The sequence below is a fragment of the Capricornis sumatraensis genome, chromosome 5 (assembly GCF_032405125.1).
Source record: "Capricornis sumatraensis isolate serow.1 chromosome 5, serow.2, whole genome shotgun sequence".
Taxonomy (NCBI): domain Eukaryota; kingdom Metazoa; phylum Chordata; class Mammalia; order Artiodactyla; family Bovidae; genus Capricornis; species Capricornis sumatraensis.
The window spans coordinates 107,404,661-107,418,779 of record NC_091073.1 but is presented as its reverse complement, the minus strand read 5'-3'; the positions used below and the strand labels follow the sequence as shown (position 1 = coordinate 107,418,779).

The 14,119-nt window shown below is 53.7% G+C and overlaps 1 protein-coding gene across 1 annotated transcript; it reads left to right on the top strand.

Annotated features, from left to right (window-relative positions):
• Window positions 1-253: 253 nt before the first annotated feature.
• Window positions 254-13,852, top strand: KLRG2 (killer cell lectin like receptor G2). The gene is made up of 6 exons (XM_068972428.1): window positions 254-309; window positions 1,313-2,109; window positions 6,191-6,292; window positions 6,954-7,099; window positions 11,863-11,966; window positions 12,438-13,852. Exons 1-6 carry the CDS (start codon window positions 254-256, stop codon window positions 12,556-12,558), a joined length of 1,326 nt encoding a protein of 441 aa, XP_068828529.1. The 3' UTR covers window positions 12,559-13,852.
• Window positions 13,853-14,119: the final 267 nt, after the last annotated feature.

Below are 14,119 nucleotides of genomic sequence, written 5' to 3'. Positions count from 1 at the left end.
ACATATGTTTATATTAGACTTATGTTGTGATTTCTTACAAAATGCTCAACTAGTAAAACTAAAATCTTAATTTTGCTCTGAAGCCTGGCTTACAGTATTCTTGAGCCATTAGTTTGACAAAGCATTGAAACGATACTGCTGCTGCATTACTGAAAAGCTTAGATAATTGTGGCAGGGGACTTGTAGAATATAAGGCTTTTTCCTCTTCAAAAATTTTTATTTAAATTTCTTAGCATAATTTGCCGAGAAGGCGATGGCGCCCCACTCCAATAACTCTCGCCTGGAAAATCCCATGGACGAAGGAGTCTGGTAGGCTGCAGCCCATGGGGTCGCTAAGAGTCGGACATGACTGAGCGACCACTTTCACTTTTCACTTTCATGCATTGGAGAAGGAAATGACAACCCACTCCAGTGTTCTTGCCTGGAGAATCCCAGGACAGGGGAGCCTGGTGGGCTGCCATCTATGGGGTCGCACAGAGTCGGACACGACTGAAGTGACTTAGCAGCAACTCCAAGGGATCTTCCCGACCCAGGGATCAGACCAGAGTCTCTTATGTCTCTTGCCTTGACAGACAAGTTCTTTACCACTAGCACTACCTGGGAAGTCCTGGGGCGCTTGTTGAAAATTGGCCTCTTTATCCCCTTATGAGATTCAGTAGGTCTAGGTGGAGTCCGCCAGGAATCTATATTTTTTTAACGGTATTTAGATTACTGGTCCCGGTGAAAATACACATTTTCAAGCTTATTAATCTCTCAGTCTTTATTGAGTTCGCAGAGTGGGAGTCGGGCCTCCAGAGTTGGTGTCGCTGCGACTTCTGCCTTGGGGGCGACCTCTCAGGTGTCCCGCTCCTTCCCCAGATACTCAGCTCTGCTTCTTTCCACGAGCAGGCCCGTTTCCTTTGGACCCGCTGATTTTACTGAGGTCCCAAGATTTCTACAGGCTTGGCCAACCGCTCTCAAAAATCAGCACAGTCCAGAGCGCTAGAGGGAGAAACGGTTGGGGCCAGGGACAAGAAAAAGAAGAGTCTGAGCTCTGGGATCCCCCTTATGAGTCTGTTCCCAGCTCTGTCTTTCTGAGTAAAACCTCAGTCAGAAGGGAGCCTGAAAGGGCGTGGCCAACAGAACCCGGGCCATAGCCAATCCCAGCGGGGCCCTGGTTTGGGAGGAGGGAGTGGGTGTGGCGACAGGGAGGGGTGTGGCTTGACAACTTAGGCGACTCCTCTGGACCAATCCCAACCCGGCAGGAGAAGCTAACCCCCTACCTGGGCCCAGGTGCGTCCCGCTAGGCGTCTCTCCGCTCCTCTGCTCACAGGATGGAGGGGGCCCGGGCGGCGCGGGGGGCGTCGAGGGAAGACCGAGCCGGAGCCGAGTTCGAAATGGAGTCCTTGGGAAGCCAGGTCCCGGAGCTGGAGCAGCAGCAGGACTCCGCGGAGGAAAGGCACCCTGAGAGTCCCGAGAACAGCTTGAGTCTGGCCCCCGCCAAAGAGGCGGCGGGCGCGGGCCAGGACCTGTCGGGCGGGAAGATGCTGCCCTCGCCTCGCCCCGCGCCCCTGCGATTACTGCCACCCAGCCTGGGCTATGGCGCCTTCCGCCGCCAGGCGTCGACCGGCCCGGAGCCGCCGTCTCCGGACCCCGTCGCGGCCGAGGAGCCCCGGGACGGCGAGATGCCTGAGACCGAGCTGATACCCAAGGCCGCGCCGAGTGAGCCAGCTCCGGGAGCCTGGACCCCGGTGGAACTACAGGTGGACGTGCGCGTGAAGTCCGTGGGCACGGCCGGCGGCAGCCGCGCGCCCTCGCCGGCGCCCTCCACACGCTTCCTCACCGTCCCGGTGCCCGAGTCCCCGGGCTTCTCCCGCCACGCCTCCCCCGCGCACACGCTCCTGCGGCGGACCCCGTCCCCGGGAGGCACGTGGGGCCGCGACACGCCGCCAGCCGCCGCCGGGACTGAGCGCGGCCTCGACGCCGAGGGCTGCGCCAGACCGGCGGAGGGGCGCGCAGAGTCCCCGGGCTCCCCTATGTGCCGCTGCCGCTGCCGGGAGGATGCCGTGCTCCTGCCCCACGCCGAGCTGGACGGCGACAAGAAGATGTCCCGGATCATAAAGCGCGTAGGTAAGCGCGCGGGCGCCGGGAGCAGCGCTGCCCGGTGGGGGTTGAGCCACCGGAGTGCAGGAACCCCTACCCGGTCCCTCTGGCTTAGAGCCAATAACTTTAAGGTCTACGTAATTTTCATTCAAATTGTTGGTAGTAAAAAAATAAAACCACTGTTCTCCCTCCCTGACCCTCCAAGAACTTTCGCGTTCCGCCTTAGTGTGCGCAGCATCTTTGAGAAGTAGGGGTGGAGGGAATTCCAGGCGCGAGGAAGGCTTTCAGGATCACGTGACGGTGGCGGCGACCGGATGGAACAACGTACTCCTGGCTCTGGCTGGCCGACCTCTCTAGGCCCAGGGTTCCTCTTTCCCTCCCATATATCAGGGATCACTTGGCCCCTAACACTCATCCATTCAGCAGCTACTGCGGGGGGACAACAGGCCAGACTGGGCGGGAGGGGCGGGGGGCGTGCCCCGCGGCGTGGGGGTTTGCAGGGAAGAAAAAAGATCCTAAATATAAAAATCCTGGACACGGAAGCAGAAGGGAGTGGTTGGTGAACTTGAGGGCATGGGAAAGCTTCCTTCAACTAAGAAGCTTAAGGAGTTGCGGGTGGTAGACTCCTTCTAGGTAGAAAGCCAACAGGAACAGGGACCCTGTGGAGCTAGATACAGACACATTGCTAACAGCTTGGCCAGCCGAGTGGAAGGACAGGTCAGCTGGACAGGCTGCAAATCCCAAGGGGCTCTATGACGGAGGTGGGGAGGTTGTTCTTGGACATGGTAGAGGTCAAGGACTCCGATCACTCAGGAACTTGTGCAGAGTTGGGTGGGAGCACACTTTATGCATGAGAAGTGTAGTCGATTTCTGGTGCTGCTGTAACAAGCTGGCACAAACAGAGGCTTAAAATGGCACTATTTTATTATCTTGCAGTTCTGTAAGTCTGAAATCTGATGTAGGCTCGGGGATCTAAAGTCCAGTTATCAACCCCTGTGATCCATTCTGGGGGCTTCAGGAGATGGTTGTTTCCTTGCCTTTTCTGGTTTCTAAGGGTGATCGAGTTCCTTAGCTCATGGTCCTCTGTATATTCAAAACCAGACAATGTCTGTTTGAAGCCTCCCACTGCCATCTTTGACTCTACTGTCCTTCTGTCCTCCTCTTCCATTTATAAGGACCCTTGTGATTACATTGGACCCACCCAGAAATCCATCTCAAGGTCAGCAGATAAGAAACCTTAATCCCCATGTACCTGTAACCTAACATATTCCCAGGTTCCAGGGATTAAGACATGGACGTCTTTGCTGCTGTGCTGTGTGCTCAACTGTGTCTGACTTGTTGTAATCCCATGAACTGTAGCCCGCCAGGCTCCTCTGTCCATGGAATTTTCCAGGCAAGAATACTGGAGTGGGTTGCCATTTCCTCCTCCAGAGGATCTTCCCGACCCAGGGATCAAAGCTACATCTTCCGCATTGGCAGGTGGATTCTTTACCAGGATCTTTAAGGGGACGTTATTCTGTCTACCAGAATGAGTCTATAGCTTTTTATCAGATTAATAATAGAAGTTGCTCAGTCATGTTCGACTGTTTATGACCTGATGGACTGTAGCCTGCCAGGCTCCTCTGTCCGTGGAATTCTGCAGGCAAGAACACTGGAGTGGGTTGCCATTCCCTTCTCCAGGGGATCTTCCTGACCCAGGGATTGAACCAGGGTCTTTTGTGTTGCAGGCAGATTCTTTACTGTTTGAAGGGTGGGATAATAAGGAAATGACTAGAAAATGAGCTCTGACAGCACTGTGGAGGAAGGTTGGGACAGGCATGAGGTTGAAGGAAGGCAGACCTTAGGAGGTGATAGCAGTTGTTCAACCAGAGACGATGAAGGCCTGATCTGTGGCAGGGGTAGGAGGGAGGGTTCAAGAGGTAGGATTAGTGAGCGAGGCCACTGTGCCCATGAAGATGCGTGAACAGGAGGAGTGGGGATACCTCCCAAGTTGCTTATCTGAGTAGCGGAGTGATGGATTCATTGGGTTATCCTTCCAGAGTGGAGAATGGGGAAAGAAGTGGGGAAGAAATAAGCAGGTGTGTTTGGGAGTTCCAGGCAGTGATGTCATTTAAAGGAAGAAGAGTCAAACGTCCCTGGCAGTCTAGTGGTTAAGACTCCAAGCCCTGATTACAGGGGTCTCAGGTTCGATCCTTAATCTGAGAACTAAGATCCTGCATGCCATGCATCACCAAAGAACAAGAGGAAAAGGAGCCAGTCACAGACTGGGAAAGAAAAGTATAGGTGGTAGGAAGAGAATCAGGATACAAAGCAGCTGCAAAAGGAGAAAGTTTGAGGAAGATGTGGTCAGCAGTGTCCTGGGGAGAGGCAGACTTAGGGAGTGCTGCCACGTGGAGAAGGAAATGGCAACCCACTCCATTGTTCTTGCCTGGAGAATCCCAGGGACGGGGGAGCCTGGTGGGCTGCCGTCTGTGGGGTCGCACAGAGTCGGACACGACTGAAGCAACTTAGCAGCAGCAGCCACGTGGGAACAGAGCTCTGGGCATGAGGCAAGGAACCTGGGGACATGAGGATGAATTTTGAGGGTATAGGGGGAAGAAAGCTGACAGAAAATACTGCAGAGTGCACATAGACACTGGTGCTTTGGGCTTGCTCTCTGGGAAGTGTGGGATCAGAGAACTTTAAGGTCCCCAGCACCTGGCTGAGGCTTGGTCTGAGGGAGGCTGCCTGGTTGAGCAACTCTGCGTGTGGTTTCTGCCTGCTGTGGCCTTTACTAGAAGGGATCAAGCTAGTGACCTACCTCAACAACAGGGCACTTGAGGGCACAGGCTGGGGGACTTGCCCAGGCCCCCAGCACAGTAATGCTGCCACCCAGATGTTTCATGTCCCCTCCTTGTGAACCCGAGAGGGCAGAGGCCACTGTGGAGAGAGTTAGGGGACATCACTGCTTTTTCTCTTCACTGCTCTACGGGGCAACTGATACCAGATACAGAAAGGGAATCGGACGGTGGGTATATACAATGTATGTGGCTTTTTTTTTTTTTAATGGAATTGTTCTTTTCAAAATAATGAAATATTTGCCACAGACTTACTTCTGCTGTTCTAGACTTTGGGAAATATGACTGATTTCTTAAGACCCTCACGCCAATTATGCGGCATTCCTGACCCACATCCCCAAGATCTGGGTAGATCCGGGGCCCCCTGCAGCAAGATGTTTTTGCTCTGATTGATTTCACCCCTGAGTTGTGGCCGAGGTCCCATCCTGAGTGCTCAGTGACTTCAGATGCGCGTGCCTTTCTAGGTGGAAAGCTGCTTATAACTATCGATGTCTGAGAGCAAGCACTGACTATGTTTTGTTCTCCAGGTGTGCCCCTCTGGTCTCCCCAGTTAGTCTGTCTACGGGGTAGAAGGTGACCTCTGAACACATTCTATCTGAGTCCTTCCTCCCTCCTGGAGTGTCCCCTGTCTTCCTTTGCCCTCCGCAGCCTCTTTCCAGCCATCTGGTCCCCTGGTCCCTGAGCGGCTGACTGCTCACGTTTGTCTAGAGCTCTGCAGCCTGCAAAGCACTCTTTGCCTGATGCTTCATCAGTGGTCTCCAGTGACCTGGAGCAAGAGAGCAGAGGCAGGTGTGATTCCAACATTAAAATGGGAAAACACCAAGAACACTTGAGGGTCCCATGGAGTCAGGACTTAAACTTGAATTGGAGGGTCTGTTGAACTTTGAATCTAGCCCTGGGCCCTCTCTCCTGTGGAATTTTATCTTCTGGTATCTTTGCCTGTCCTGTTAGCAACCTGAGTGCAGGGACCTTGCCCCCTCCTCCGTGTTGTTGGTGCCTTGCCTTTTGTGCACATCAGGCGCTCCGTTAATGGTTGTTAGCCACTTAACTCTCTCACTTGAAGAGAATCTCGTCTCCTAGTTACTTAAGAAGTGGAATATCTTCTAGCAGTTTTCTCCCAAATATGAAGTTTGGACCTAAATTGAATGGTTTATCCTGGTGCTATGGGCCAAGGGGGTGGGTGCTGTGATGCTCTTGTAGGATTCAGCATGGTCCTGAGTTGCGATGACATCCTAACCTGTGTCTCCTGGTGTTCCCCTCCCCCCTCCCAGGGCTGCCCATGTACATGAGGTCCCTGCGCTGGGCCCTGGCAGTCATGGCCGTGCTCCTGGCGGTGTTGGCGATGGCCGTTGTGGCCCTGGCCTCGAAAACAGGTGTGGAACTTCTTCCCCACCCTCACCCCTCTCCTCCCCCTCCCCAATCCCCTTTCCTCCCCTGCTCCACCGGCAGGATGTCTAGTCCTTCCAGCTTCTTTGTGAAGTTAGTAAAAGACATCCCCAGGGACTTCCCTGGCAATCCAGTGGTTAGGACTTCGCCTTCCAACGCAGGGAGTACAGGTTCAGTCTCTGGTTGGGCAGTTGAGCTCCCACGTGCCCCGCGGCCAAAAACCCCAAACATGAAACAGAAGTAATATTGTAACAAGTACAATAAAGACTTTTTAAAATGGTCCAAATCCAAAAAATCTTTTGAGAAAAAAAGAAAGAAGAAAAAGACACCCCCCTGGGCAGATGCACAAAGATAGGGGGCTCAGTGAGCAAAGGTAAGGGATTAGAACCCCTTCCCGGTGGATGCAGCTTGTGCATAAGCCTTCCCAGGACCTGCCCCACGCCCCGCCCCCCGTGCTCGCCCCGCCCCCCGTGCTCACCCCGCCCCCGTGCTCACCCCGCCCCCCCCCCACACCGTGCTGGTTTCCCTCTCCCCTTCCAGCTCGCCAGCTCCATGTCTCCGCACCTGCCCCCTGATATTTGAACATCCATACCAACCCTGAGCTCTGTACAGTTTACCCTGTGCTCACCTCCGCTCTCCGTGCTGCAGGGATCAGCTGCCGACCATGCCCCCAGGGCTGGATGTGGTCCGAGGGGCACTGCTACTACCTCGCTGCCGAAGCCGAGGCCTGGGAGACCAGCCAGGCTTTCTGCTCAGCCCACCACGCTACTCTCCCCCTGCTGAGACACACCCAGGTGAGAAGTGGGGAGGTGGGCAGGGGAGGGGCATGAAAAGTACTGAAAGAAAGTATACTAATGGTTATCACTGGAGCCACAAGTGATTATTACAAGTGATTATTTTTCTTCTTTCCAGCTTTTTGGAATGTTCTAGGTGTTCCACAAATAGTATGCTCTAGAAGTAGGGGGAAATGGTAGAGGAATGGTAGCCCAAGGGATCAGGATATAATGGCTTCTGCCAGACCCAGCCTGGCTGGGTCTGCAAAGTGAAGGCCAGTGGGAACTTGGTGGATCCCTAGAGAGTGCCTGGAGCTGATGGGGGGTGGAGGGTGAACTGGGCAAGGACTTAGCAGCCCATCTCCTGAGACTCACTCAGCGCAGCAAGTGTCATCAGAAAACTGGTGAAGCAAAAGGTCCCTGCCCTCCAGCCTCACATCAGACAGGTTTGGTCCACAATGACTTTGGATGTCACCTGAACAAATGGCCTTCCTGTGACTGGGGTCCTCCAAGAGGGGAGATGGGCTGAACTACCCCAATCGCAAATGGATCTTAAATTCTTTTAAAACTTAGCACATAGGATCAATCATTTGTGACACAAGTATATATAATCAGAAAATATATCACAAAGTTTTGATAAGCTTTTTTCAAAAAGGAACTTCCAAAATGCCTCTTGCAAAAAGACCAGTGAAGACTTGGGTCTCAAGCAGTTAAAATCCTGAATATGATGGTTGTGGAGTTCTAGAATTCTCCTGAGTTCTGGACAAGGGCCAGAAGCTGCAGGAGGCACCGAGACAGGGGTGGGAAAGAGCAGCTGAGGACAGGCCGGCGGCTGGTAGAGGGGCTGGGCTGGCTGGCAAAGGCTGGGCTCACTAGTTGGGAGGCAGGGACCCCTGGGACACGCCAAAGTGCCAGTAGTACGCAGAGCCCGACATAGCCACAGCTCCTCTTCCTCAAGAAGTTAAGAGGAAAGGAGAACGTTTCAGTGCTTCACAAGTGGCACTAGTGGTAAAGAACCCGCCTGCCAATGCAGGAGACACAAGATGCACAGATTTGATCCCTGGGTCAGAAAGATCCCCTGGAGGAGGGCATGGCAACCCACTCCAGTATTCTTGCTTGGAGAATCCCATGGACAGAGGAGCCTGGCAGGCTACAGTCCACAGGTTGCAGAGAGACATGACTGAGGCAACTTAGCTTGCACACATGTGCCATCAATCATTAGATTCACTAGCCACTGGTTTAAGATCAGCTGGGTTTCCCAGGGGTGAGGAAGTTCAGTTCAGTTCAGTTGCTCAGTCATGTCCGGCTCTTTGTGACCCCATGAACTATAGCCCGCCAAGCTCCTATGTCCATGGGGATTCTCCAGGCAAGAATACTGGAGTGGGTTGCCATACCCTCCTCCAGGAGATCTTCCCGACCCAGGAACCGAACCCAGGTCTCCTGAATGGCAGGCTGATTCTTTACCATCTGAGCCACCAGGGAAGCCCCCCAAATTTTTAGAATTTACTTTTATCTCTGCTGCTGCTGCTGCTGCTAAGTCGCTTGAGTCATGTCTGACTCTGTGTGACCCCCTAGATAGCAGCCCACCAGGCTTCACTGTCCCTGGGATTCTCCAGGCAAGAACACTGGAGTGGGTTGCCATTTCCTTCTCCAATGCATGAAAGTGAAGTCGCTCAGTTGTGTCCGACTCTGCAACCCCATGGACTGCAGCCTGCCAGGCTCCTCCGTCCATGGGATTTTCCAGGCAGGAGTACCGGAGTGGGTTGCCATTGCCTTCTCTGACTTTTATCTCTAAACAGTGCTTTTCCCACACCACAATTTTCGCTAACAATGGGAACAGGTTAGTGGAGTCTGAGCTGCAAGGAATGGAATGGATGGAGCTGGGTGGGGAAGGCCCAGGGAGAGAGCCAGATGGCCTGGAGCTAAGACAGGGAAGGGTAGGATCACCTTGGCAAAGCCAAGCATCAGATGAGGTCATGTATGTTTGGATCAGACATGAAGATTTACACACCACCCAGCAGACTGGAGACTCTTAATTTAATGAGTGTATACTACACGCCCTTGGCTTTGTGGACATGATCTCAGGCCTCATTGCAAACATCTTCCCACTTTACAGAGGATCACACTGAAGCTCTGAAAAGTCAGGGAACTTGCCTAAGGTCAAGTAGCTTGCAAGTCACAGAACCAGAATTTGAGTAAGGGGTGGCCAGGCCCCATAGTGCTCCTCTGCAGTGATAGCCGCCTTCTCAGCACTGGAAGAAGCAGTGACTGTTCCCAGGAGGTTGGGGCTGGGCAGCAGGAGCCCATCTGCTGCAGCCACAGTTGTAAGATGCTTAGGGGTGCCCTGCCCTCGGACTCACAGCTAAGCCAGCCCAGGTTCCTTCTCAGCCCTGCCCCTGGGCCCCAGCCTGTGGAGTCCAGCCAGAGAGGAAATGAAATGCCCAGGAATGGCTGTGTGTGCCTTGTACAGTCTGGTCTTCTGGTCTTTGGGGTTTCAGAAGGGGTAAGGTTGTCACCCCTCAGACTGGAAGTTCTTTTAGGTTCCTCTCCCAGCTGTTGACCAGCTGATGTTCCTGAAAGGGGTGGGTGGGGGATGGGTCTGCACCAACACCTCTGGGTGCAGGGCTGGCCTCACAGCTTGCGTGTTACCTGTGGCCCTTGCTGGTTATTGGCAGGGACATGGGGGTTGGAGGGTTGCATTTTGTTGGGCTGGTCTGCTGTGTGCTGGGCTCTTACGGTCAATGATCAGTAGGGCAGGCCCCCAGTCCTCACCAAGTTCACTGATACAGAAAACTGACGAGTTCAGTGTCTCACACCAAGCTCCAAACTATGAAGGTTGTAGTGATCCAGGGGAGGGGTTCAGTGCAGTGTCCCTACAGAAAGTCACCTTTAAACTGAGACCTGAAGGACAAATAGTGTCATCAAGGGGGCAGGCATCATTCTGTGCTTCCTTTCCGTGGGTTTTATTTTTTTGGTCATGCTGCACAGCCTGTTGGATCTTAGTTCCCCTACCAGGGCTTGAACCTGCGCCCTCTGCAGTGAAAGTGCAGAGTCTTAACCATAGGACTGCCAGGGAAGTCCCCGTGCTTGCTTCCTAATCCCCAGGGTCAAACATAGAACTTTTGTCTCTGTCATCCTGAACACTGGTAGAGAGGAACTAAGCCTATGTCAGATGTGTGCCAGGCCACTTCCTGTCATCACTAACGTGTGTGCTGCTCAGCGTAGTGAGCGCCATGGGCTTGCTGGCATGGTCTGCCTTTTCCCACTTGGCATGACTTCATATTTACATTTTCTTGCCTAACTGCGTCTTTGGTGTGCCTGTCATCTTTAAGAGCACTGTAATTTTCCATCATGTTGATATCCCATAATTTGCCTAGTTATTTCCTGACTGCTGAGCATTTGGGTGGTTTCCATTTTATCTTTATAAATAGCAGCAGGAAATTTTGAGAACGTTCATTTTCTCTTTCTGTTCTTGGATTTCTTCCCCTAAGTGGAATTACCCATCTGAGCAATAGGAACCATGATACTGCCTTTGTGACATAGCACAATTTATGTCCTGCAAAGACTGGGCTGGTATGGACAGCTGCCCCACCCCTCCACCTTCCAGTTCCCTACACCAGGGCTTAGGACATGCAAACATCTTTTTTTGAGTTGAAGATTTTTTTTAAATTGGAGGATAATTGCTTTACAATGTTGTGTTGGTTTCTGCCATACTACAACGTGAGTCGGCCATAAATATACATATATCCCCTCCCTCTTGAGCCTCTTTCCCACTCTGCCCCCCTCAACATTTTTAAACACGGGTTTTTTGCTTTAATTCATTGCTAAAAACATGACATTGAGGACAAATATTTAAAAGAAAAAAACATCTCCAACAGCTCTCTGCACATCCTTATTTTGGTTTTTGTTGTTCCTCGTGTGTCTGTGTCCAGGGGTGTACACAGTGCTTTTCATTCTTATAATCAGGCCACAACTTTAATTCAGCTTTTTCATGGACTCTAACCTCTCACATACTATAACTTTTCCCCATGTTGTCCCATGGATTTCATACTCACCCTTATTTTTAATGGTCTTTCTTTAAAACATATTTATTATTATTGATTTTGGCTGCACTGGGTCTTCATCGCGGAACACAAGCTCTGGAGCATGAGGGCTCTGTAGTTGCGGTTCTCAAGACTTAGTTGCTCCTCGGCACGTGAGATCTTAGTTCCGCAAACCAGGGATCGAACCCTCGTCCCCCCGCATTGGAAGGTTCTTACCCGCTGCACCCCAGGGAAGTCCCCTTTAGTGGTCTTAACAGTACTTCCTGAGTGGATGTAATGTAGTTTATTCTTCTTGCTGGCAACTGTGGTGTTGGCCATCTGTTCCCTGACCACCTCTGCAGCCTCCTGCCCAGCGAGGCTGCTTGCTGTCACCTGGATTTCTCTGTAGCTCCCAGCTTTCCCCACGCCTTTCACCATCTTCTCAGACCTTCCTTGTTTCTCTGTCTGCTCAGTACCCGTCGTGCATTGCTTGTGGGGATGGAGGATCACGTCCATTCTCCCCTTGAAGGCTGAGAGGGGATCGCCCCCATTTCTGGTCCCCGGCCCTGAGCACAGTGCCTGTCAACCAACAAGCGTCCAATACAGCTTCCCACTTCCTGGCGTCTGGGGAGATGAGTCACGTCTCTGGCTTGGGGAGCTGGGAACTTGTGGAAGCTGGGGTGGGGGGATCGGACAGGGGGATGGAAGCCCGTGTGAGCTGTCCCAGTGACCTGAGAATGACCTGCTGCTTTCCTTCCTCAGGATTTCCTGAGCAGACACCCGGTCACCAAGTACTCCTGGGTGGGAGCCCGACGAGGCCCCCAGGGCTGGCACTGGATCGACGGGACCCCCCTGCCACCCCAGCTGTGAGTGACTGTGGCTGGCCCCTCTGTCCCGTTTGCTAGTACTGGCCCCCTGTGTGACCAGCGTGACATCATAGCAGCACCAGAGGGACCTGGAAGCCTTCCCCTTCACCTGTCCCCAGGTTGAGTCCTCTCCCACCCCCCGCCCCTTCTCCATCCCCCTCCTAGGATGGGTATCTCAGTTTCACTTAGTCCCCATCATGCCATCCTTTGTTTGGGTTCCCCATGCATTTGCCCAAGGACTGTCACCCTCTTCTCTGGATAAGGGGTGTGCCTCTCAGGTTTGGTGGTTTGCCCAGGGCCACCCAGCTGACACCTGGGGCAGGAGGGGGTGTGGCCTCCTGGCTCCTGCCCCAGGGCTCTTTCCCTGACCCCGGCTCCAGGCGGCGATCCCAGCAGTACACAGGCATCGGCTGCACAGGCCAGGAGGGCCCATCCTCCTGAAGGCCTCTCCATCCTCTCATCCTTCCCCAGGCTCCCAGAGGAAGACCAGGACCAGCCGGATCTCGAGTGTGGGCGCCTGGAGGGAGGCAAGCTGGTGGCTTCGGACTGTGCCTCCCCCAGACCCTGGGTCTGTGCCAAGGGCACCAAGTGACTTAGGTTTCTGCTGGCCCTGAGTCTGCTGGGGGATTGTGGCTCTCCGGGGAGGCCAGGTTGAGAGCTGGGGCAGCCTCCTCCCTGGACCAGGTGCCCAGGTCTCCCCGCTCGGTGCTCAACAGTCCTGCCTCAGAGAACCAGGGAGCGTGTCCCAGGGCAGGAAGATGGGGTCCGCAGGAGAGGAGAGCCGCCGTAGCCCCGAGGCTGAGCCCCCGCTGAATCTCCAGCTGCTGAAGTGCATTTGCTGTGACCTTGTGCTTTTTTTTTTTAAAGCATTCTAAGCCTGTTTCTCCCTCGTTAAACCAGCCATCCCCCATTCTCATGTACCTACTGCCTCACAGGCACGTGCCCTTTCCGAGAGGAACAGAGAGAACTCACAGGTGATCCCAGCCTCGGTTCTCCTTGAGCCCACAGAGGAGGCTATTTCATGCCTGGGATTTGGCAGCAATGATGTCATTGCTATAAAGACCCTTTCCAGGTGGTCAGACACACCCACACACCCACAGCGCAGGGAGGATGGGGCAGGAGAAAGGGCTGCCCCAGAGGAGAGAGGAAGTAGGTCCCGTCCCTGCCCCGGGAGCAGGCAGAGAGTAAGGTTCTTTGTGCAGACCGGCATCGGCGGGTTGCTGGCAGGGCATCCACCCAGATGATGCCAGAGGCTGAGAGGATGTGGCGAGGACAGAGCCATCCAGGCAGGGGGAACCCAGGGAGCACCCCCTCTTGGTTGGTGAAGCTGCTGCAAAGCTTGGGGTCTGAGTGAGAAAAAGGAATCAGAAATGTGGGGAGGCGAGAGGCAGCGCTGCCTCTCATAGCCATGGGGACACAGCCTGGAGATGCTCCCCAGTTGAGGTTCAGTGAGGGGTCTTCGGGTTGCAGGGCATGGCAGCAAAGTGGGGGGAAGAGAGAGAGTGTGTGTGCGCACACGGACACAGGGTCATTCAGTTGAGTCCGACTCTTTGAGGCCCCATGGACTATAGCCCACCAGGCTCCTCTGTCCATGGGATTCTTCAGGCAAGAATACTGGACTGAGGGGTGCCATTTCCTCCTCCGGGGGGGATCTTCCCAACCCAGGGATTGAACCGACGTCTCTTGCACCTCCTGCATTGGTAGGCAGATTCTATAACACTAGCACCACCTGGGAGGCCCTTCTGGGCTGGAGAGGCTTCTCCAAAGGAAAGAAACTGCCTGCCCTGCTTATGGTGCCTATCAGGTGCAAACCAGCCTTCCTCTAAAGGCAGGCAGGCCCGGTGCCCACACTCCTCAGAGAAAGCTCTACTGGTCGAGTTAAACTAAGAACGTGTACAGAGTGTGTGGCTGCCTGGGAGAAAGGGGTGAAGAGCTGTGAGAACACACCTGATGATCAATAAAAATCTTAGAAACACGCTGGTATTTCTCATGACTTCCTTCCAACTACAAATTAGTCCAGAGCTTGATGACGTGTCCTAGTTTAACTCTCTTCGGGGCCCTTCTCGGCAAACATTCTGGTGTTGTCAGGCTGGTTTCATGTCAGTTTCAGGGTCATCACCGGCTTGGAGCCCTCTGGGCTCAGTGCCACTTAG

Coding starts and splice junctions, on each gene's coding strand:
- KLRG2 (XM_068972428.1), top strand. CDS start 254: ATGGCGCCCCACTCCAATAACTCTCGCCTGGAAAATCCCATGGACGAA. Junction 7,100..11,862: donor CCCTGCTGAGACACACCCAG/GTGAGAAGTGGG, acceptor TTCCTTCCTCAG/GATTTCCTGAGCAGACACCC. Junction 11,967..12,437: donor ACCCCCCTGCCACCCCAGCT/GTGAGTGACTGT, acceptor ATCCTTCCCCAG/GCTCCCAGAGGAAGACCAGG.